Raw genomic sequence first — 21,784 nt, 5'->3', positions numbered from 1 at the left:
GAAGCTGAGAACAAGCACTCGGGTCAAGCGTCAGGTCTGCAGGCTGATTATCATCACTCTGGGGGCAGGTCGGCAAAGTACTGCGGAAAACAAATGAGGCTCCTGGGCTCTGAGTGACCACTGAGGACGACGAGGCAGCAGGAAGCCCTTGGGCTCGAGCACAGGGCCTGCCCTGCCAGGGCTCTGCTCTCTCTTGCATGTGCACTCACACATACGTGCGCGCACACACACACACTGCAGACTGGTAAAGATAGGCTCTGGGGCTGGAGCAAACCCTGCACCTGACCAAGAGGCCCCTCAAGAGTCAACTAACACGGAACAAACTTTCCCTGGCCCCCAGATGGTGGGGGCATACCTGGGCCTGCCAGGACAGAGGGAGCCCTGAGCCAGGCCTGGCCAGGCCCCGGCTGCTGCACACCACCTGACCTGCCCATGCCCTCTTCCCTCCAAGTGAGGAATGAGCTGAGGACACGTTTGCTGAGGATCCAGAAACAGACCCTGATGGAGAGCCTGAGCCCCAGCCTGAATATAAGTGGCTGTCATCTAGGCCCTGGGCTGGGGGAGCAGGTCAGGGGCCAGCGTGCACTCACCTGGGTGGCCACCTTGCCGTAATCGATCCACCGCAGTGTGGCAAAGTTGGTGGACTCGGCGCAGTTGAATCCGTGGTTGAAGCCAGCATGGTAGCCGTAGGGGAACGTGATCATGAACTCCCCCGCCTCCTGTGTGATCTGGGGAGGAAGGGCGACAGGTGAGGGATGAGGCCCGGCCAGAAGAAACGCCCGACACGGGGCATCACAGGCTGGCAGCAAAGCCACCAGGAGCCACTGAGGGGCCCAGCAGGGGGATGTGGGCTCCAGGACGTCCCACCAGACGTGGGGACCTGACTTCAGGAGCCAACGGAGTTGGCCAGGTGAAAGGCCAAGGTTCTACAGGCTGCAGCCTGGTTCTCATGGAGCTGGTAGAGCAGGTGAGGCGAGCGGCTGGGGTGGCTGCTGCCAGCCCCACCGCTCAGAGGCCCCACCGGGCCCAAGGGGACAGTCTGGACTCTCAGACAGGTGAGTTGCAGCGCTAGGATTCTAGGTGCTTTCTGTTTGGGATGGGGGGCGGCTTCTGCTTTGGAGGCAGGTGGTTATCACACCTCCTGTCCACTGTGAGATGTTCCCACACGGCAACAGGACTGGCAAGTTGGGCCGGTCAGCTCTGGGGAAGCTCAGAGCCCTGGGAGCTCAGGACACGTGTAAGCCTGCAGCACAGCATCCAGTCCTCGTGCGAGGAAGTAGGCCCACCCATGAAACGGCCCCAGATTCTGGCCTGAGTCACCCCACCACTGTGAGCAGGGAGCCTATCCACTAGATTCTAAGACATGGGTCCTTCCAAGTGAGGATAGAGCAGCTGAAGTGACGTATCGGTGGGCTGGGAGGACACGTGTCAAGGTCAGATCCCCACAGGAGGAGCTGATGTCTCTAGGCATATTCAAAATGGTCTGGACAGCCAGACTCTGGTCCGGCCTCTGCATCAAAGACGCCAAACCCAGGAGCTGGGCATGAGGGATGGGGGATGATGACACCACACAAAGGCGTCCAGTACTGCCGCCCTGAGACTTCGAGGAGGAGGTGGGGGCTGCAGCCTCCTCCCCAGGGCCCTCCCCACTGACCGCCCGCAGCCATCAGCAGTCGTCCCAACAGCAGACTGTTGTGAAAGGGATGAGAAGTAACAGTAGCCAGCACGCCCGCTCGTGGTCTCCTGCAACGCAAGGTAGGGCTGTTGGAACAGAGGCGTGTGCAGGAGTGACCTCTGGAGTCGGGAGGGCCATCATTTCCTGGATTGAGCTGGGAGCACAGATCAGCTTGACTGGAGTTCCAGTGGCCCCAAACGCCGCCCCATCCCATCCTCCAGGTCTCTCTAGGGTTTCACAGACACTGACCACACCATGTGTACTCTGGGTCTGGCCTCTTCTGCTTGGCACATCCTCAGGGTTTATCCGTCCCAGTGGGCACTCCGCTGTCTCCTTTTTGTTCCTACAGGGCCTCCTGTCACGAGGACATGTCCTACTTGCTCATCTGGCCTCCTGCTGACAGGCCTGCAGCTGTTCCCTGGTCGGGATTGCAGCGAGCAGAGCGGCGGGGCCAGTGGAACCACTTCTCCAAATGGTGCTGGTGTTTCTCCAGAGCAAACAGACACGGAGGGGGAACCGGGGGCCCCAGGAAACTGCCCGGCGGCTTTCCATGACAGCTGCCCATCTTGCACCAATGTGGCAGTGACGGCGAGATCCCCCTGTGCCCTCGGCAGTGTCAGGGGTCTTTGTGGCCCAGGTGGGGGGTTCAAGGCTCCAGCCCTGCCCCCAGGTTGGCAGGTGCCACCCACCACATCTGGTCCTGGTGTGTCTGGACCTGCTGTTGCAGGCGTGTGCCTCCTTTTGCCAAGTGTGTCTGTTTAATTCTCCTGCCCCACTTGGAGGCCATTCACTGCTTTGTCACTGACTGTGGTTCTGCGCCCTGCTAATAACCCCAGAGAGATGAGTAGAAATCGCTGGATTTATCTAAGGAACTGACGAGGAGTCAAACCTCGGCAGGGGAAGGGGAGCGGTGGGAGGTGGTGGGGGGTGAGACGTCCAGAAACCAAGCACAGAGTCAAAAATCAATCAAAACTGATGTAGCCTGGAGGAAAGCCAGTCCTTAAGAACACGCTGATATTTTTCTTTTCAAATAATGAATTGCACCAATCAAGGGAAGTCACTGTGGATTAAGTTATATTTTTAAATTCCAGTCCAAGTGACAGCTGTGTGCAGGGATGAAGCAACGGTAGGAGAGGGGGGAGGTGGGGATGGGCAACGTCCCCAGGATCAGTGGCCAGCATCCTCGGTCCTCAGGCAGGGCCCCCTGGGTCGGCTTCAGTCGCAGGACTCAGGAGCTCATGAGACGGTAAATAAACTCGGGTTTGGGGATGGCCCGTTAAACCCAGTTACTGATTTTCTCATCCTACTCGAGCTGATCCTATAGAGTGCTGTCTCACTCTTCCTCCGATGCCTCTGAGCAAGGCTGGTCTGCTCAAGCCTCGGCGGGGCAGTGGGGTCCCTGTAACCAAGCTGGAGCCCCCCACCCAACCCCTCCCATAAATCAAGGCCCAGAAGGGAAGGTGTGCTCATTTGGAATGACAAGAAGATTATGTTCCCGTCAGAAAATCTACATCTCGGTGGCTCCACCTCGGGCCCACGGAGGCTGTCCTCCATGTCACCGCCATCAACGTTAGCCCGACAATAAATTAGAAGGCATTGGGGATGATGGATCGGCCTTGAGGCGGAGCAGTCGGGAGAGGAGGGAGCTCGGGCCCCGCACGCCAGTCACAGAGGAAGCCCGGGGCTCGGCTGCCCCTCGAGCTCTCGAAGAATGAATGAGGAAGTCCGTGGCAGATCACAGAAACACACACTTTTAATTATTAAAAAGCTCCGCTATTGATCTGCTTTTTCTTCCAGAAGTAAATACCATTACGAAGATTTATAACTGGAGTGTGGAGTGACTCTTTTACCAGGAATTCAGATGAGGGGCTACACGTGGAGCCCTGAGAGAGGCGTCCATCCATCCCTGACTCTGCGGGGCCTGGAGCCTGGTCCCCAGGCCTGCAGCCCATGGAGGGCTCTCTGCTGCCAGACAAGGGCCTGGGTCCCACAGCCTCGGGTGAAGCTCTGTCCTGCCCTCTGTGGGAGCCGGTATGGCCGCTGAGCCCTGCCTCTCCTGGGTCACCAGAAGGGTCACCAGCAGGAGGCCACTGCCTGTGGGTCTTGCTTAGATATTTCAAAAATGAGCTGCAGGACCACACTGGCACCGACCTGGGAGGATGGACAGCACCCACCAGCTGACTCCCACGACCAGCATCCCTCTCCAGGAGGCAGGATATGGAGGACGTTCCTGACAAAGCGATGGGAAACAAGGACCTCTCAGTCCTGTGAGCAATGCTGTGATCTGTCTGCAAGGTTCCTGGTAACAAACAACGTTCCAACCAGAAGACAGAGGGGACTGAGAGAAGAACAGGGACAGCTGCTACCTGAAGAGCATGAGTGATGGGGGTGGCCCTGGCAGGAAGGCCACACCCCCATCTGGGTGGTGATGCTGTGGCTGCGTGCCTGAAACATCAGAACCAGTTTTCGACTTGCTGACACCCGGGGCCAGAGGCAGGCATGAAGTCTGCTCGCAGAGCTCGCTCTGAGCCTGACAGATCACCCTCTGGGGAGACCTGCAGGAGCTGGGCTGCCTCTGCCCTCGGGGCCATGGCCCACATGCCTTCCAGAAAGTTCCAGGCATGGGCCACTCGCCTGGACCCTTGTAACCAGGAAGCCTGTCTGTGGGGAGGGACTGGCCAGGAGTGACAGCGGCTGGGCCCACTCCCAGGACAGAGGCGCCCAGCCCCAGAGCTCAGTCCCTGTTGCCCACCCACTCCCCCAGGTGGTGGAGTCCCTGCCAACTTCGCCCCCAGTGCAGCCTCACCCCTCACACCCCCACGTGGACACCTTACAGGAAACTGCATGAGATCGCAGCTTTCATGCTGCGGGCGAGTCAGACGCTTCATTTCTAAACAGGTACTCACTCCCTCTGGAGTGAGGCCGTCTGCCCTGGGCATGGGAGGGGTGGGCAGGGGGCTCCCACAAAGCAGGGCCCAGCTCCTCAGCAGTTCCTGCAGGGTCGTCAGGAGCTGCCCCCGCCATCCACTCCCCAGTCTGACCCTAGGACCAACAGATATTCAGGTCTGGCTTGGGAGGGACTGAGGGAAGCCCCTCCTGATACCCACCTCCACCCTCACCGCCACTGTGGAGGAGCTGATGGCCCAGCAGTGTGGCCCGACCCCAGCCTGAAGCCCTTCTAGAACCTTCTCCAGCGTGAAGACACCAGTTTCCTGGGGCACTCATGGTCAGCAGGGCCCGGGCCCAGAAGCCTGACCACCAGCAGACTACATACCCACCCCTACATACCCGGCTGAACGGGATCCCATACTTCTTGAGGATAATGGGCGAGATGAGAGTCATCTTGTGCCGAAGGAAGGCATCGCAGCCCTGGGAGCTTCCGGGGAAGAAGCCTGGAGCAGACGAGACAGTGTCAGCCGGACAGGGCGGGGTGGCCAGGCAGCCCTGTCCTCCTGTGGCCCCGCAGGAACGAAACACACAGGGGCCCGCCAGGTGGAGTGTACCCACGCACGGCACCACATTCATGACTACAGACAAGGTGTGCGGTTGGGATACGGCTGCCCACAGACTGCCCCCCACTCCGAGCTCCCCTCAAGCAAAACCAACCCACTGGGGCCTCCACACGGTCACTCAGCCATGTGAGAGAGCAACCGAGAGACAGGACAGCGGAGCTGCTCTCTAGAGCCTGATGAGTTGTGCGGTGAGGAATGAGTGTGAGACCCCCCCACTCACTGACCAAGTCCACAACAAAGAGGGGGGCTGCCTGAGTGGGCAAGGGCTCTCTACCCACGTGGTCCCATGACCCACCCACCTGTGGCCCAGACCCACAGGCATGGGGGCAGAGTGGGCGACCCAGGCCTGCGCCTCTATCTGTGCTCACAGCCCCTCTGCTTTCTGCCCCAGCGCACGCCATGCAGCTAATTTAAAAGATGATCCATGAGTCCACGAGAGGCCCAGACACCTAGACCCAGACACCAGGCTTCACCAGCATAGCTCAGCGCTGTTCCCACATCACATGTTGGCTGAAACTCAAGTCACTAACAAGCCAGTCTCATGGTTAAGGAAAAGCCAACCTTAGGTTCTGCCCACGGTGGCTGAGCTTCTCACCCCAAACCGCACAGAGTGGGCACAGGAGGGCCACACGGCTCCTCGAGGTATGGGACACGTCCCCATGGCAGCAGCATGAGGGCTGACCCCCAGGCCCGGGTGGCCCCGGGGCCCTTCCAGTGAGACCAGCCAGCACACATCCTCGATGGGCACGTGTGCACGTGCGTGTGTGCATGTGTCTGTGTGCACACATGGCCCCACCCACATGCCGAGGCTGGAGGAGGCTCCTGACGGCAAGGACCCAGTGTGGAGGTTCTGGAAAGAGCCAGGATGACCGAATCCCACACTCTGCTCTGCACTAAAAGCATTTCCATTAGAGTTACGGCTGCCTGCCGCCCGGCCCGCCGCCCTCTCTGCAGTTCCTCTTTTTAATGCACAGTTTAAGTGGCTCTCATTAAAGCTCTAATAAAGGCGCACATTTTAAGTGATTAGCACCAATAATGCGCCAACACATTAACGCTCTCCCCGTGGGCTGCACAACCCTCCCAGCGAGCCCATTCAGAGCGCAGCTATTCATTTTCCATATTAATTGCAACCCCCTTCCACCCATCTCAACAAAGCTGCCCGGGAGGCACGCCCCAAAAAAGTTTGGAAGGGACGCCCAGGAGGGCAGTGAGTCACCAGCCCTGGAGTCTCCTCCGTCCTTCCTCTGAGGAGGGGAGAGAAGCCAAGCGAGGGACTCTAGAGGAACCATGAGGTCCCCCACCCCTCCTCCGGAGCTGTCGGCCCTGTCCTTGAATTCCAGGTGCGGCCTGACTTCACAAGGGCCGCCTTCCTGCTTGCCCACCCACCCATCCTCTCCCAGCCCCGGCCACCAAACCAAGCCCTCCACAGATGCCCAGGCAGTGAGCCAGCACACAGGTCCGGGTGTCAGAAAGGCCGCGGCAGCAGTTCCGGCTGCCTCCAGCTTCTCTAGTTGGAGCTCAGATCACCCCACACTCTTCTAGTAGAGAAGGCACATTCAGGGAGAACAGCCGGACGTGGCTAGCTGCAAACACCCTTGGCCCCCCCACCGAACAGCAAGAGCAGAGATGCTGAAGACAAGGCCCAGGGTCCCCAGAGAGAGAGCACCTGCGCTGATGCTCCTGGCTCTGCAGGTGGGGAGCTGAACTGTGGCTCCCCCAAGACGTCCACGCCCCAATCCCTGCAGCCCGTGTAAGGTCCCCTCCTTGGAGAAAAGGGCTCTGAAGATGGGATCAAGTGCAGGCCCCTGAGGTAAGATGGGCCTGGACCCCTGGATGGGGGGGCTGTGGCATCCTGAAGGTCCTTCTAAGAAGGGGTTAAGGGAGGCCGGACCATAGCAGCGGAAGCCATGGACCAGGGAGACAGGATGAGAGCGGCACGGCCCCTAGTCCAGGACGGGGCGCCTGCAGAAGTCAGAGAGGCTGGAATTGGGTTCTGCCCCACCCCACCCCACCCCACCAAGGGGGCCTCAGGAAGGAGGCAGCCTGCTGATGCCTGGACCTCAGCCCCAGAGGCTCGGTGTAGACGTCTGACCTCCACAAACAAGATTTGTGTGAGAACAAAGATCTGTGTGGGTTTAATTAGGACTTTTTTTTAAAGTGTAGTTTAAGGTTCACAGCAAAATTGAGAGGATCTGTGTTGTTTTAAGTCACTGAGTTTGTGATGCGTGCGTGCTAAGTTGTGTCCGGCTCTTTGTGACACCAAGAGCTGCAGCCCGCCAGGCTCCTCTGACCATGGGATTCTCCAGGCAAGAATACTGGAGTGGGCTGCCATTTCTTCTCCAGGGGATCCTCCCTTTCCCACCCGGATGGGACCCGGGTCTCTTACGTGTCCTGCACTGGCAGGCGGGTTCTTTACCACTAGTGCCCCCTGGGAGTTTGTGGTAATGTTACATCAACCAGAAGCTAATACAACAGGAAAAGACATTTTTAATTGGCATTTTAAAAAGTCAGATAATGGGGAAAAAATCTAATTTGGCTTTCCCTTTAGATCTTAGGAAGTAAGTGCAATTGGCCTTTGCCAGGACTGCCTGTCCTGGAGTTTCCACCAGGAGAAACATGCTCCCCAGAGTGGGAATGGCACGGAGGCCGGTGGCGGGCCATCAGGGAGCCTCGCCAACACCACGCCATGGCTTTGGAAGGTTCCACGGCCTGAGGGTACCGGCTGCCTGCTGCTGCCACAGAGGTCAGGGTGGCCAGAGGCCCGGCGCTGTCTGAGAGGCAGACCCTCACCCCCACCTGGATACAACCTGTGCTGGAGGGGCCGCTCTTGGCTGTGAAGCAAGGGCTGATGGCTGGGCCAGTCGTTGTTACTGTCTGTCCAGCACTGACAGCCATCCACCCTCATGACACAAGAGCCTCCGTGGGGACAGGGCAGGGCCATGATGAGAGTGACTCAGGGCCATGGCCTGGCCCTCCGTTGGGGCACACAGAGGCCTCAGGGGCTCCCAGCCGGGGTGTCTGCTTGTCTGGAAGGACTCCATGCCCTGAGGGCCTTCCTATACCCAAGTGGTCCGTGGCCCCCTGTCCAGACACAGCCCAGGACCCTCTCTGATAAATCCGGTCAGCCCAAGAGGCCCCAGCTAGGGCCTCAATGCAGATAGCGGGATGTTGCTGAGGAAGCCTGGGTGATCCAATCCTGCATGGACAGCAGACAGCCCCACGGCCCCCACTCGGCCGTGCAGCACTGTGAGGACCTCCGAACTGGCCTTCTCATGCTCAAGACTGAGCAAAGGCCCCACGAAGACAAAGGAGGCTGGGATGGAGCCCCAGGAGCTGGGGGGTGGGGGGCGAGAACACTGGCTGCCTCCAGCCTGCAAAGCCTGGGGTCACATCCGAAACCCCATGCCCAGAGTCTGGAAAATGAGAGTGTGAAGTGCCAACACTCGTGCAGCATGCGTCAAGTGACAGACCCACGGAGGGGACCACGGCCTGACCCAGAGGGAAGGAAGTGGACGCGGCGCGGGACACCGACACCCAGACAACAGCGGGAAGCCGGAGAGGGTGGGGCTGCCAGCCCGCCGCCCACCCAGCCCCAGAGGCCCCGGGCACCTACCGATGGCCAGCCGCTCCAGGCGCTTGCCGTGCTCCGGGGGAATGGCATACCTACGAGAGAAGGCAGGCACGTCAGAGTTGAGAGCGTGTGGCCAGGTGGATACCTCCATTTTCAAACAAATGTGGGGTGTGTCCTTTGTCCAGAGGAGGAGGGAGGGTGGTAAAGGGTCCGACTACAGTCACCAGACCATCTGCCTCCAGACCTGTTGGGAGAAACTCCAGACAGTGGCTCTCAAGCCAGCGATCCTTCCCCCAGGGGACACCAGGCCATGTCTGAGACATTTCCAGTTGTCACCACTCGGGGTGGGGGTGGGGGGGCGCGGTCCTGGCAGCAAGGGGGTGGGGGCAGGGATACTGCTCCATGCCCCACCCCCACAGAGAGTGACCTGCCCAAGGCCGCAGTGCAGAGGGGGAGGGGGACTGTGCTCCTGAATAAGCCCAGCAATACCTGGAACTCTAGAACAAGACCCTATGAGGGTGCATCCCCCCGCCCCACCCCCACCCCCGGAGCAGGAAGCCAACTGGGGGAACCACAGGAAACACTGAAGACCGCCCAGACATGGCAGCCAGCTGAACCCACCCCAATGGAGAGGTTTATCACCGCTTTTGATAAAATAACACGGGGCGAGGGGAGGAGATAGGTGAACGCTGTGCTGCCTTGTTTATCCAACAGGATAAAAACAATTAATTTCCAAGCATGCTCGGGGCCCTGGAGGCGGTGGCCATGGCACCTTTAATTCTGCTATCGTCAGAGAATTTCCCATTATCTGGACAAAGAGGAGGTGACTCTTTTTTTAAACGGCCTTTTATCACTTACATAAAGATGATCAAAGTTAATCCCAATCCAAGGCACCTTGGTGGGATTAATGTCACCCCCCACAAACAGCAGAATGAAACATTCCATCCCTTCTGGGAAGATGCCCAGGGCCGGGAAGGAACTAATTTACGGCTCCAAGGCTGTGATGATTAATGCAATATCGCGGGTCTACAATGCTGCTTTCACTTAATTACCGCCTGTAATTGGGAGTTGTAAAGATAAGATTAATTGAATCTGGTGGATGTTAAAAGTTGAATATGTTGGCACGTGGCTCCTCTGTTATCAGAAAGTACAGACTGCAGGACGCGGGCCGAGTGTTCAGAAGGGCAGCCCCTGGAGAGAGAAGAAGTGACTCATGGACGGAAGCCAGCAGCCTCGGGGAACGTCTGGACTCTGACAGCCAAGAGCATGTGGCGCCTGCCACGCAGCAACCACTGGGCAACCCCCTCGGGGTGCTGAGGGGCCCCAGAGCTACCCTCTCCTGCCTCCAAGGACTCTGCAGGATGAAAACCTCCGTCTTCAGGGGAGGGCAGAGTGCTAATCCTGACTACATAAGCACTGAGCGTGGACCATCCATACAAAGGAGGCAGGGAGGGTGTTTGAGGCTTCATCGGTGCAGCTGTGAAGGCTCCCCGAATTCTACTGGCTGTGGCATTGTAGGTACTCACCGAGCCCCACCCAGCCACAGCCCTCCCCTCTGGGGCCCCCAAGCAAGGCCAGTGCAATGGAGGCCCAGGTGAGTGGGCCACAGGACTGGCCTCCCTTGCAGAGCAGACATTCACCACTGGAGAAAAGTCCCCAAACCAAGGGGCTTTCATGGCAGAACCTCATGGGGTCTCCAGCCAGGGCCCGGGTTATGTTATATCATCACAGCCCCACCCAGCATCACACCACTGGGTCGGGCTCGGGTCTGGGAGGAGAAAAATAAAGTAAGAAGGCAGAGGAGGGGCTCCTTGGGTTGAGCCAGGCTGCTTACTCACCCTCAAGGTGGCAAGCATCTGTCTGGCTATTAGACAGCAGGTTCCAGGGCCATAAAACAGAGTTAGCTTTATTGGTCACCAATATGGGGGCAGTCTGTCCTGCTCCCCAGGAACTCTGTCCCCAACACAAGGTCAAACATCAAGGCCAAAATCAATCTGCTCTGCCCGCCTGTGATCCCAGGCAGCTGCTCTCTGGACGGCAGCCCTGGTCACTTGGGTGGCAAAGGATGCTTGCCTATTTCGATGGACAAACTGTCTGCCGGGACCACATCCGCCTCACGACTGGGCTGGTGTGAGGTCTCCCAGCTGGCAGGCAGCCCTGCCCAGCCCACCCCCAGTCCCCCCTCGTTCCCCCATCCTGCTCTCTGCCAGCATGGGCGCTCTCTCCAGCAAGGCTAGTTTTCTGCATGTCTTGCTGCCCTACAGCCATCTCCCTGGTCCAATAGCCCCTTGCTCCTCCCGGGGGTACGGTCTAGTCCCAGACGGCCCAGTCACAGCAGAAGAGCCTGGACAGGCCGGACAGGATCGGGCAGCACCACTCCCAGAATCTGGGGACCACTGGGAGGGAAAACAGACCGGGGGTTTGGGGGACAGAGTCGGAAATAGGGGAGCTCCGTGGGGGAAGCTGCAGAGGGACAGGCCACCCGCGGAGGGGGTCACACTGGTTACTCCACCCACAGCACAGGGAGCCTCAGTCCTGAGGCCGGCCAGGCAGGTCCCTCTGGACCTCCCCACGTGTTTTCCCAGCCCTTCCTATGCACCCCTCTTCCTCCACCCTTTCTCTCTGGTGGTGACAGTTCTTAACACAAAGTACTCTGGCCAACACTCAACCAGAAAGTTGTGGAAAATCCGGTGCTCTTGGCTTGGTGGCCCTGGCAACCACAGGCATGGGACCCCGCGAGGCTGCAGCAAGACCGGACAGGCTCCATAACTCTGGGTTTAATGTTGTGGAATCGCTGAGGAGGCCGAGAGAGATGAATTCAGGCATTGTTTGCCAGATGCCTTTTTCAAAAAGGCAGTCGTCTGTAAGTATCAAGGGCTTCAGTGAGACAATAAAATGTTTTTCGATCTGCTATACAGCCATGCAGGTGATGGGAAAGACCAAGCCAGGTCTCTCTGGAGCTGGCTCCCAGGCGGGGACACAAGATGTGTGCAGAGCCACGTGACAGTGAAGAGACAAGCCCTGTCCAGCAGTTTCACTGTTCAAGTGACCGGCTGATGAGGACAGATGTTTCTGGGAACAATGGTGATCATGGCCCGGATGTCATAATCCAGAAGGAAGCGGCCCCCTGGTCTGGGGAGAGACAGGCAGGCTGCACCACAAGGTGGGCATCTGCCAGCCTCTCCTCCAGGTTCTTCTTTTACAACTGAGGCCTGGAGGAGTGGATACACACCCCTTGCCCCGAGTCACAGCCACCCCCAAAAAGACAGTGCAGAACCGCACACCTGGCATAGGGTGAGAGGGAGGCCTGGGGCCATGGCTGCCAGCAATCATGTCCGAGACCCACATCCTGACATTGGTGTGGGGGTTGGACATGCTTACCAGGGGCCAGGGACACACTGAGACTGGACGACAGAGGTGGGCATCCCACGGGCCCTGCTGAAACCAAGCCAGAGTCCAGTAAGGAAGCTGGGGCTTCTGGGTGCTGGTGGATGGAGGCCTCAGTCCAGCAGGAGGGCGGCTCTTGAGCCCAGGAACACAGGGCAATTGAAAGGAAATGCGCTCTGCGGGCAGCTCTCACCTCGGGCCGGGGATGGGCTGCCCGCATTCCTGCCGAGACAGCGGGCCCGGAGACTCTTCCCGTCCGCAGCAGAGGATGCTATTAATAGTGTCATTTTCTTGGTGTTTTGTTTATTCCCCTGGAATGGCTTGATGGATGTGAATAATTATCAGACTATAAAAGCCAGCAAATGTGCTATTTTCTATCGCTCTAAATCATCAAACAAATAAAGTGTGAAACAGCATTTTTGAATATAATTTTCCCCTCTAATGGCTTAGAATTATTATCAAGAACAATGAAAATAAATAAGCAAATGCCTTGTGAGTTAAAAATTAAATGAGTGTGTCAGGAAGAGGAACATAGGCTGTCGTGGAGAGTAGGGACCTGCTCGGGGACCATCACTTTGCCGATGGAACAAGTGGCTTCGGGCCTAAAGGGTACCCGGGCCTCTCTGGGTGTGGACTCCCAGCACCTGGTGCCCTCTGGCCCGGGAGTGGGCACTGGGACCACCTCCCTGGAGGGACAGCTACCCTGGCAGGTGTGCACCACAGCGCCTGTGTGTCTAGCTGACCCCCGAAGGCCCAGGGAGTCGTGTGCCACTGCCCTGGGACGGCCACATGAGACCTCAGAAGACGAGGCAAGTAGGGGGCTGGCCTCTGTCCCTCCTCGTCCGGGCCATGGACAGACAATTCCAGGTGGGTACTGCCTCTCAGACCAGCAGGAAAACCTGAAGTCCTGGGACAAATTCCCAGGACAAGAAACACCCCCTCCAGGGGGAGACAGTGTACCCCCACAGGGCCCACTGGCTCAGCTGGCCGCCCACCCTGGACTGCAGGGCCCGGCAGAGAGGATCGAGTTCCCTATGAGCAGGGCGTGTTGCCATGGTAACAAGGTAATTCCCACATGCTCCTGCCAGCTGCCAGGGTAACGAGTCTTGAGGGGGCCTGCCTCTCACACCCTGTTGCCCATTCCTAAGGCCCCCGGCCTCTGCCCGGGCCTACAGGACCATCCTGCTTGGAGCCAGGGTGGAAGCACTGTGACACAGACAGTATCTGTTCCCGGAGATGCGTGTGACTTCGCTGGTGACAACTGCGCTCGGGATTTCTTCCATCACTGGCCTGACAGCTCCCCCCAGCATGAGGCTCAGCTTCCCCCTTCCTCTCTACCGAGGAACGTGAGCCAAGAGCAGGGGTCCAGCCAGGAGCCCTTTGGAAATGTCAGTTCAGCCCGACGCAAGTCGGAGGGCGAGGAAGTTAATTTCACAGTGTCTGCACAAGGCCGGGGCAGACAGGCCCCTCACCGTCTAACAGGCTGTAATTATGGGAACAGAAACAAGAAGGCAGAGTCCAGGGAAGTGCCGAGACCACGCTTGCTCGAGGCACGAGCAAGCTGCCCGCATGGGCCCTGGGAAACCCCGGCAGCTCCCAACGCCAGTGGCCCCAGAGCCCCATGCACTGGCCAGACAGAAGAGCTGTTTACTGTGACCCTCAAGCACAAAGCCCATCGTGGCCCGTGCCCTCTCCAGCCACACGTCAGTTGGACAGTCTCAGCTCACTGCCCCGTGGTCTGGGTGGGCCAAGCAGAAGAACCTGGTCACAGAGCAGACTTCCCCTCACACTCCCGCTCCCCAGGCACCATCTCCACGCTGGTTAGAGATGAGCCCGGCCAGAGCAGCCACGCTCCACTCCTCTGCAGTGCAGAGCCAAATGGCCAGAGAAACAGTTACCCCGAATGTGATTATCACAGAGACGAGCCCCACGGAGATGAGCCACAGAGACTTGCTCTACCGACCCATCCCTGCACTTCAGATGACTTTCATTTATATAAAACTCCAAACCATCCAGTACAAAAAATTCTTAGCTATCTAGAACAAGAAGAGACCTTCCCATGGTCACACTTCACTGGGGTGAGGCAGGAGAGGCACCCCAGAAAGTCGGGGCAAAGCGGTCCACGGTATTGCAATGAAGACGCTGGCCAGGTGAGAAGCCAGCAAAAAGATATAAGGGGAATAATGGTCAACAGGGATGAGACAAACTTCTCACATAAAGTAATATAACCTTCTACCTGGGGAAACTAAGAGAACAAGCTGGGAAATTAAGAACTGAATAGTCCAGGGACTTCCCTGGTGTCAGTGGTGAAGAATCCACCTGTTAATGCAGGGGACACAGGTTCGATCCCTGCTCTGGGAAGACCCCATGTGGCATGGAGCAACTAAGCCCTGAAGCCACACTACTGAGCCTGAGCGCCCTAGAGTCTGTGCTCCACAACAAGAGAAGCTGCTGCAATGAGAAGCCTGTGTACCACAATGAAGAGTAGCCCCTGCCCGCTGCAACTAGAGAAAGCCTCCTTGCAGTAAGAAGACCCAGCACAGCCAAAAAGTAAAGAAAAAAAATTTTTTTTAATTAAATAAAATATTTTTTAAAAAGAACTAAACAGTTAAGTGAGGGTGCAGAATTTTTTTTTTTTAATTAGCACATAGCCAGGCTTCGTCTGTACTTGCCCAGAAGACTATAAAAACCACTAAGGTAAACCCCTCTCCCTTGTCTGGGGTCCAGAGGCAGGAATTCTTGACCACAAACGAGGGCAAACAGAAACCTGGGCAGGTCCCAGCCCCTCACAGAATCCCCAGTCTGGTGCAGGAGACTGGCAAGCTTTCAGCAAGGCCGGCAACGAGCCGCACGGTGTCCCCGCCCGAAGCAGGCCAGGGCAACACGCGCACAGGCAGAGCTCAGAGATCTGGCGGGCTTAGTTCCAGGCCACTGCAATAAAGTGAGCCACGTGAGGTTTTGGCTTCCCAGTGCGTAAGAAAAGGTACATTTAAACTGTACCCTTACCGCAGTCTATTAAGTGTGCAATAACAACATTATATCTAAAACAAATACTGCACATACCTTAATTTTAAAATGCTCTCTTAAAGTGCTAACCATCACTGGACAACACACGGTTGCCACAAACCTTTAATCTGTAAAAAAAATCGAAGCATCTACGAAGCACAATAAAACAAGGCGAGCCTGTACCACAAAACGCCTCCATGCCCCTAACCTTGTCCTTCAGTAAAGGAGGTAATACTGGATGTGATCACAACAGTGACTCCAGAATGCACACAAGCCAGGCTAGTCTGTCAGGTACGAGCGGGGCGGCCTCATCATGATGGTTCAAACGTGAAAGACGCATTACTAGCAGTCACACTGACAGCAGGGTTAAAGGGGGACAAACGGGCACCAAGCAGGAGAAATGAAAGATGTTAGAAAAAGCCGACAGGCTCGCTCGCCCTTCAAACATGAGGGAGTGGGTCCGAAGGCTGGGCAGACAGACAGCCCTGGGACTACCGAGATGCCCGGGGTCCCCTGCCTTCCTGGGAGGGGCGGGCAGAAGAGTTGTCACCAACCCATCTGCCTGGGCAGGTGGGGAGAGCTCCTGCTGGCATGGGGAGCGGGGGACTGAGCCCTTTCTAAACACTCAGGAGAGCAAAGGAAGTGCGCCTCCAGGTCAGGCTCCAGCCCGGGTTGGGAGGGCGGGGGGTAGGGTGGGGAGGGGTCCCTTGGGGGGCACCCCCTCCTCCCCTACTGGAGCACCACTGTGCAGAGTCGTTAGGCCGGGCAGCACGGCTCCCTGAGAGTGACTGAAACTGCCTGACAGCAAAAGGAAAGGATGGCAGCCCTGATTCTATCAGGAGCTCCCATCTCGGGCTCCGAGGTGCAGCCTGCAGGAGGAGGCCACCCCCCTCATCTGTCCTGGAACCGGGGCCCTTTATGTGACAGATACAGACACTTGCTGGGGAGATAGGATCAGCCAAGGACCTAGGAGGATTGTCCCCAGGATAGAACCTTATTGAGCTGCGGGCGGTTTTATCTTTAATGGATCGTTTTACGGGACAATAGACGATGGAATTTGGTATCTCACACCAGCAGTGTCAGTGATTTCAAATACTGACATTTTTATTGAGACGGGCACAAGATAAACAGTCCTGGGAGCATCTGCTCAGAGAAAATGGGGAGTCTCAGGTGGGGATGCCAGCCAGGGGAGACGCTCTGCAGGCAGGCCGCCTAGGCCTCTCAGGGCGCAGGTGGACAGTGCCCTGGCCTGCACACTCGCCCTGTGAGGGGCCAGGGAACCTGGGGGTGGCTCAGCACCTCAATGACCCCCAGCCCCAGGGCCCGGTTCACAAGAGCCGGTCACCACTTTTATTAAGGAGCAGACTTTACAAGGCAAGTGTTAAAGGCAACTAAACACTGAATTGGAGGCATCTGATCTCCAGCCCCGGTCTATTTCAGGTCCTTGAATTATTTTTGTTATACAACAGGACCAAAAAATGCCGAGTCACATGTGAGCTGGGTTTCGACTTTGCTTTTGAAGCTGTGGGGGCCCTTCTCAGGTGAGGTTTTAAAGGCGAGCCGATCAGTACAGCCTCAGGTCAGAGTGGGGAGAGGGCCTCGTGCTGCCAGTGATGGGGGTTTCAGTGTGTGGGGATGCAGTGCCAGTGAGCACCCGATGCCACCGGAAAAGCCATCGCCATCTCCCCCTCGAACTGGCCTCAACTGCTGATCATAAAACCAGGAGGCAGCCTCCCAGCGTGCCGGGGCCCATGGCTTCCGCTCCAGTGGGAGACACCCCTCCCTCGATTTATTTCTGCAGATACACCCAGGAAGGTGTGAACAGGAAAGAACAGAGGGAGGTCCACAGAGCGCAGGAGCATCCGCAGGGCAGGACTTGGACATCACAGGCCAGGCCAGGGTGTGCGGGGAGCTGGGGGAGCTGGAGAGGGTGCCCAGGGGTCCAGGTCTGTCCTCGGGCTGCAAGAGCCAGGGCGGCCTTAAAGCGGAGCGGCTCCGGGCCTATTCATGTGTGGGGACCCTGGTGCTTCGGGAGAGTTAGGGTGGGTAGAGCACACAGAGAGGAGCCGCAGAGAGAGCACCTTCAGCTCGTCTCGTGCCAGCCACGTGAGCCTGCCGGTCGCGCAGCCCGGCTTCCATCTCCTGCTGCTGTGCCCACGTGAGGGGAAACTCGTCCTCAGCCAGGTTCTGAAGCAAAGCTAACGCAGACGCCCTCAGCTCAGATTCGCAGGGATCTCCCTTCCGGGGAGCTGAAAGCGGCCAACAGCAGAGAAGTTTGCCATGGAAACGAGACCCAGCACACAGAGCCGGATCTACAGGATGGGTGGGAGGGTGAGCGACTCCTGGGTTTGAATCAACCCCTAATCCAAACACTACTGGTGGGGGCATCTCAGGATGGACAGATGCCCAGCGACGACTCTTCTCTAGAACCAATGGCTTCTTAGGGCGACTAGCCTGGTGCCCCGCCCTGGGCAGGCAGGATTGGCCCCTGCTACCCTAAAAGCAAAAGCGCAGAGATCACTCAAGCAGCCTGAGCCAGCACAGCCTTGGCCATTCCAACCCCAAAGCGCCCACTCTGAACAAAAAGACTCCAAAATGAAGGACCATCTGCTTCTGCCAGACCAAGCCAGCGGGCTGTGCGACAGGCCAGCCACGCCTGTGGCCATGAGTGACAGACAGACAGGAGATGGCTGTGCCCACAGAGGCAGGCCGGCCTGCTCAGGCAGCAAGGGCTACCCTGACCTGCCAGACCAACCCCCACGCCCAGGCTCGCATCCCTCCCTTCCACAGCTAGCGTGCCCCTGGCCAGAGGGCTCTTCCTGGAACCGTGGGGTAACTCCCTACTCAGGGCCCTCCCATCTCCCTGCTCCTGGTCTGCCTGCCCGCCCTCCATCAGGGCCCTTCCATGGGCTTCCCAGCGGCCTCTCCTCCCACAAGCCTCAGCCCAGCAGCCTTCCTGCCTCCATCCATCTCAGTGGTCCCAGCTGCCTCCTGCCTGGCCCCCTATGCCCCTTCAGGGGTGGGCATGGGGGACAGCGGGGCTACACACACAAGCTCCTGCCCTGACAGATGGCATCTGCCCTGGTGTGGTTCATGCTCGGCCCAGAGTGAGCACCTTGTCAGGGCCTGAGCTGACCCAGCTCCTCTATAACCTCAAAACCGCCTTTGTCCAGCATCCACAGGCGGCAAAGCTATGGCTCACCTGTCCTTTTCCCTCCCTGCGCTCCCAACACATGGTCAGACCATGGCTCCCAGGCTCCAGTGCCGGAAGGTGTGGCCCCATGACCCAGCACTGGCCAAGGAGACGTGGGCAGAAGCCAGGTACTGACTCCCTGGCCCGCCCATCACAGTTCAGGAACACGCCTCCCTCTGCCCCATAGGAATGTCTGCCCAGGGTGACCTCAGGAGCCACGTGTTTAAGGCGGCAGAGCCTCTGCTGGCCTGGGTCCCAGAGCCCCGTAGCTCCCCCATCTCTCACAAGGATCCGCAGGCTTTGATTTCAGCTCAGCAGGCCTGATTCAGAGATGTCTGGGGGACTATAAGAAAAGGATCCACTCTCTCCCACACCTTGGAGTTTGAGCCACCTCTGCCAACTGGGACACACGCTGTCCCCATGGGAGCACCTGCCTGGTTTGCAGGATGATGCTTCAAGGGGCAGGGCGGAGCAGTGGTTAGGAATGTGGGCTCACCCCACAGCCTGGGCCCGGCCCCAGCCCCACCACTCCCCAGCCATGGTCTCACCAATCCAGTCCTGTCTGTGAAGGAGCTGCAGGCAAGACAACGCGGCTTCTGCTGTAGCTATTTCTTGTCGTGTCATGTCGTCACGTACAGTGACTGACTTCTTCACGAGCAGCAGGTAAAAGGTAGCACGAAGTGTGGCCAGGCCCCAAACTGGAAACATCCCGAATGTCCACCCACAAGGGGACAGACACGCAGATGGAGGCGCAGCCACACGACAGAAAATGCTGCAGCCGTGAAGATGGATGGTGTCACCACACGTGGCAGGACACACCCTCACAGACGCAGAGCAGAGACGCAGAAGACCAATCAGTCCGTGATTTGGGGTTTCAAACCCAGCCGGCACACAGCCGTGTCCCCCAGGGACTCAGCACACGTGGAAAACAGCCCAGAGAAGCAGTGACAAGACCACCAGAATCGAGAGGATGATCTCAGTTCTAGGGGTGGGGATGGGGCCGCAAAGGAAGGGGGCCCGGGACAGGGAATGAGGGAGTTCATTTTCCAACACTGTCCTTCCCGGGGGCTTACACAGAGGTGGACGGGGCAGCCATCTGATAAACCGCGTGCAATCATCTTTCCTTGGACAAGTACATTTCATGTGATTTTCTGTTCTGTGTTACGTCTCATGATAAAAACGTCCACCAAGAAGGGAACGCACCATGACAGGCACCGTTCTCGAGGCCCCTGCACTCGGTCATTCCAACACCCTTCTCAGTGCCGCTAGAGGGGGCTTGGCTGTTACAACTGAGGCCCCAGATCAGCAGAGCCTCAAATAGGGAGGTGACCCTGGTGGGCCTGACCTAATCAGGTGAGCCCTGGAAAGGCACTGGGCCCACCCTAAGCCAGAGGGTCCAAGCGTGAGAGGACCCCCAGTGCCAAGTGGACCTTCTCCAGAGCCCCAGGCAGGGGCCTGGCCCGCCACCACTCGACTCTGCCTCAGGCCCTGAACTGAGGCCCCAGCAGGCCCGCTCCTGGGCACCGTGAGATGTCCATCTGCGGGATCAGCTATGGAGCAGCAGGGAATGGAGACCGCCCAGCAGGAGGGAGCGGGGAGGAAGACAGAGATGAAAGACGCCCGATCGGCCACAGCTGTCCAATCTGGGTATCGGACACTAGGCTGTTCTGTTCACTATTCTCTTTTCTTTTCTGAAATTTGAGGTATTGAAGAAAAAAAAAAGAATATTCCAAAGGGAGACAGTATGGGAAGGGGGTGGCATGACTCTACAATGGAGACACCTGACCAGCATGACCTCAGCCGGGGGACCCAGGTCAACACCAGCAGGGAAGAGTCATGCTGACGACAGGCACCCCAAGATGATGGATGAGACGGCCCCTCACCTGTGTCCTCCCCCCACATCCAGCGCCCCAGTGCCACGGTGAGAGAAACACCAGACAAACCCCCACGGAGGGAAGTTCTATAAAATCTCTGACCCCAGTCCTCCTCAAAATCATAAGGGCATCAACAACAAGGAAAGTCTGGGAATCCTTCCCCACTGTTGGTGGGAAGGTAAGCTGGTGCAGCCACTGTGAAGAACAGCATAAGGGTTCCCCCCAAAAAAGCACAAATGAGTTACCACATGACCCAGCAACCCCACTCCTGGGCATATACCCAAAGAAAACTATAATTCGAAATGATCCACGCACCCCAGTGTTCACTGCAGCACTATATACAATAGCTAGGACACGGAAACCACCTAACTGTCCATCCACAGATGAATGGATAAAGAAGATGTGGTTTATATATACAACGGGATATTACTCAGCCAGTAAAAAGAATGAAATAGTGCCATTTGCAGTAACTTGGATGGACCTACAGAGGATCGTACTACATGAAGCAAATCAAACAGAAGGACAAATACCGTATGATAGCACTTAAATAGAATCTAAAATATGACACAAATGAAATTATCTATGAAAAATAAACAGACTCCCAGACAGAGAACAGACTTACGGTTGCCAAGGGGAGAAGGGTAGAGTGGGGGTTTGGGATGAGCAGATGCAAAGTATTATGTATAGGATGGACAGACAACAAGGCTCCACTGTAGAGCACACGGAAATATACTCAATACCTTACGGTAAACCACAATGGAAAAGAACATGGAAAGCGTGGGTGTGTGTGTACATATATATATAAATATAAATATATAACTAAATCCCTTTGCTGTGCATACTTCAATAAAATAAATTTCTAAAAAATAAAAAAGAGCAAGGAAAGTCTGAGGACTATCACAGCCCAGAGGGTCCTGAGGAGACAGAACATCTGAATGTCACGGGGGTCCTGGGACAGAAGAGGACACCAGGGAGACACGAGGCAAGCTGGATGAAGCAGGACTCCAGTCAACAAGAATATCTCCATAAGGTTCATTAACTGCAACAAATGTTCCAGCCTCGTGTAAACTAAGAAGGAGCTGGGTGGTGGGTGCACAGGACTCTGTGCTAGCTTCTCAGTTTTTCTGCAAATCTAAAACAGTTCTAAAAAACAAACTCTTTTAAAAAGAGAGAGGGAGGGAGTATGCCACCAAGACAGTGGGTAAACAGACAAGCTTGTGGCAAACACGCAAAGAACAAGGAAGTCTCTCAGTGGATCGTGAACCACCTGTGCAGGGCACCCTGCCTCACGAGCCCTCCCACCCCTGCTCACCAAGAAGCCAATTGGGCCGGAGTGCCGCCTGGCTGCCCAGGCTCACCACGAGGCATCAGATCATCGGGAACCTCAGCGGATCACCCCCCTCAGCCTCACTGGCTCCGGAGTAGAGCATATGGTGAGATTTTCCTCCGCAGAAGGCTGACCTAACTCTGCCTAGCGTGATGTGAAAACCACTCTGCATCCCCTGAACAAACACCAACTGTGCCTGTCCCCCCAGAACTGTGAGACTCCAGGAAGCAGCCTCCGGA

The 21,784-nt window shown here is 57.2% G+C and overlaps 1 protein-coding gene across 4 annotated transcripts in view; it reads right to left on the bottom strand.

Annotated features, from left to right (window-relative positions):
* KDM4B (lysine demethylase 4B) overlaps positions 1-21,784 on the bottom strand; it is a 121,076-nt gene that overhangs the window by 44,080 nt on the left and 55,212 nt on the right. For 3 of the 4 annotated variants that reach the window (XM_027547342.1, XM_027547344.1, XM_027547343.1), the window contains 3 exons: positions 8,801-8,850; positions 4,964-5,067; positions 591-728 (listed from right to left, as the gene is read on the bottom strand). In XM_027547342.1, coding sequence (XP_027403143.1) covers positions 591-728; positions 4,964-5,067; positions 8,801-8,850 — 292 coding nt within the window. Of the gene's footprint in view, positions 1-590; positions 729-3,410; positions 3,906-4,963; positions 5,068-8,800; positions 8,851-21,784 lie in introns of those variants that run through there. The other variant, XM_027547345.1, reaches the window with a different exon arrangement.

The sequence above is a fragment of the Bos indicus x Bos taurus genome, chromosome 7, assembly GCF_003369695.1.
Source record: "Bos indicus x Bos taurus breed Angus x Brahman F1 hybrid chromosome 7, Bos_hybrid_MaternalHap_v2.0, whole genome shotgun sequence".
NCBI classification, from domain to species: domain Eukaryota; kingdom Metazoa; phylum Chordata; class Mammalia; order Artiodactyla; family Bovidae; genus Bos; species Bos indicus x Bos taurus.
Note: the sequence above shows the minus strand (reverse complement) of the source record. Positions and strands in the feature narration are given on the sequence as shown.